At 34.7% G+C, this 1919-nt stretch overlaps 1 protein-coding gene across 1 annotated transcript; it reads left to right on the forward strand.

Moving 5' to 3' along the window:
* Positions 1-361: 361 nt before the first annotated feature.
* LOC115800170 (olfactory receptor 13C2-like) lies at positions 362-1285 on the forward strand. The gene has a single exon (XM_030757426.1). It carries the CDS (start codon positions 362-364, stop codon positions 1283-1285), a length of 924 nt encoding a protein of 307 aa, XP_030613286.1.
* The last annotated feature ends 634 nt before the right edge of the window (positions 1286-1919 follow it).

The raw sequence follows: 1919 nt of genomic DNA on the forward strand, positions 1-1919 counted from the left end.
ATCCCATCCTATGATGAAAATGGTATAATAAAGTTTAATGATAGATAATGTGACACAGTCACTTCAGGCATCCAGGGTGTCATGTAGTTGTTTCCACCTTAGAATTTGTTTTGGTCACCAGTTAAATTAGTCCCATAGAGAATAAAGCAATCAAATAAAGACCTTCCACAGGCTCAACCTACTTTCTGAATGTTGCAGATGAACAGCAAGAACATTTTAAGACCTACTGTCTGTGAACAAAAAGGACACTGAGAACAGGTTGTGTATTAGTCATGTAAAAGTGGAAAATTCAAGTTAAAACTTTTATCCATGTTGATTATGTATTCTGCCCATTTTACTACTGAACCTTTAGACAAAACCAATGGATGGTGAAATTAATATGACATATGTAACTCTTGGAGGGTACGTGGAAGTCCACAAGTTCAGATATCTATATTTTTTAATATTCTTTACTGTATATATTTTGATAATCTGTTTCAATTCCACTATTGTGTGCCTTATTTGGATACACAAAGACAACCATGAGCCCATGTACATTTTGATTGCTGCTTTACTTCTGAACTCTGTTTTTTTTAGTACTGCTATCCATCCAAAGTTATTAACAGACATGTTGTTGGAAAAACAAATCATATCATATTCTGCCTGTCTCTTCCAATTTTTTCTATACTACTCGTTAAGCGTTTCAGAATTCTTACTTTTGTCAGCCATGGCTTATGACAGATATGTGTCTATATGTAAACCTCTGCAATATCCAACCATTATGACAAAAACTACTGTGACTATTTCCCTTGGTTTAGCGTGGTTTGTGCCTGCTTGTCAGACTGCAGTTCCAGTAATACTAAGTGCTGATATGGGACTATGTAAATTGACTTTAAATGGAATTGTTTGCAATAATCTAATTTACACGCTCCAATGTGCTAATTCAAGAGTGCAGTCTATTTATGGTATTATTGCTCTGATAACATTTGCACTTTTCCCTCTGCTGTTTATACTTTTTACATACACCAGAATCCTCATAATATCCTATAAAAGTTGTAAAGATGTTAGGAATAAAGCCACTCAGACATGTTTACCACACCTGTTGGTTTTAATTAGCTTCTCCTGTTTTTGTGCATATGACATCATTATAGTTCGAATTAGATCAGATTTTCCAGATTTTCCAATAATAACTTTACTAGCTGTTTTGTATCATCCCCTATTCAATCCACTTATATATGGACTTAAAATGAAAGAAATCACTAAGCACCTGCAGAGGTTTTTCTGTCAAGCCCAAGGTTTTTTTTAATGTATTATAAGTAACGTCACATTTACTATCTTAATGTTGTCATTTCTGATAATAACATGTTATGATCTTCATAAGGTATTAAAAATACATTTCACTGTGCATTGTACTGTGTATAACTGTGCATGTGACAAATAAAACATTATCTAATCTTAATTGTAAGAGTTTATTTACATGCTAGAATAGCTGGTAGATCCAATTCTGTTAAGCAAAATGCTGCAGTTTTAAAAATCTGTTTAAGGTTTTGTAAATATTTCTTTGTCAACAAGCTGGGTTCAAGATTGTTGGGAAGGTGGGCATATAAAGCACAGTGAGACCACTTATGTTATGTTTCAAGCACGAGAATCATTGATAGAGGCCCTTCTGGTTAACATCTGAGTTACACTGGAGATGTTGCAATTGCAACACTACCACGGTGACACAGACTGGCATTGTTTTTCAACTGATCACTGTACACATAATTGTATGTAAGATTGTGGGTGTGTGGACAGTTTTGCGAAAACTTCCCAAGAGAGTGCTGCATGCACACATTTCAATAAGAAGAGATTATTACATCTAGGAGAAACACAACATGATTTATTGATATATAGAATCCAGTTAGCTCTCTGGGGTCGAGGGGGCAGTTGGCCTTTATTGA

The sequence above is a fragment of the Archocentrus centrarchus genome, chromosome 21, assembly GCF_007364275.1.
Source record: "Archocentrus centrarchus isolate MPI-CPG fArcCen1 chromosome 21, fArcCen1, whole genome shotgun sequence".
Taxonomy (NCBI): domain Eukaryota; kingdom Metazoa; phylum Chordata; class Actinopteri; order Cichliformes; family Cichlidae; genus Archocentrus; species Archocentrus centrarchus.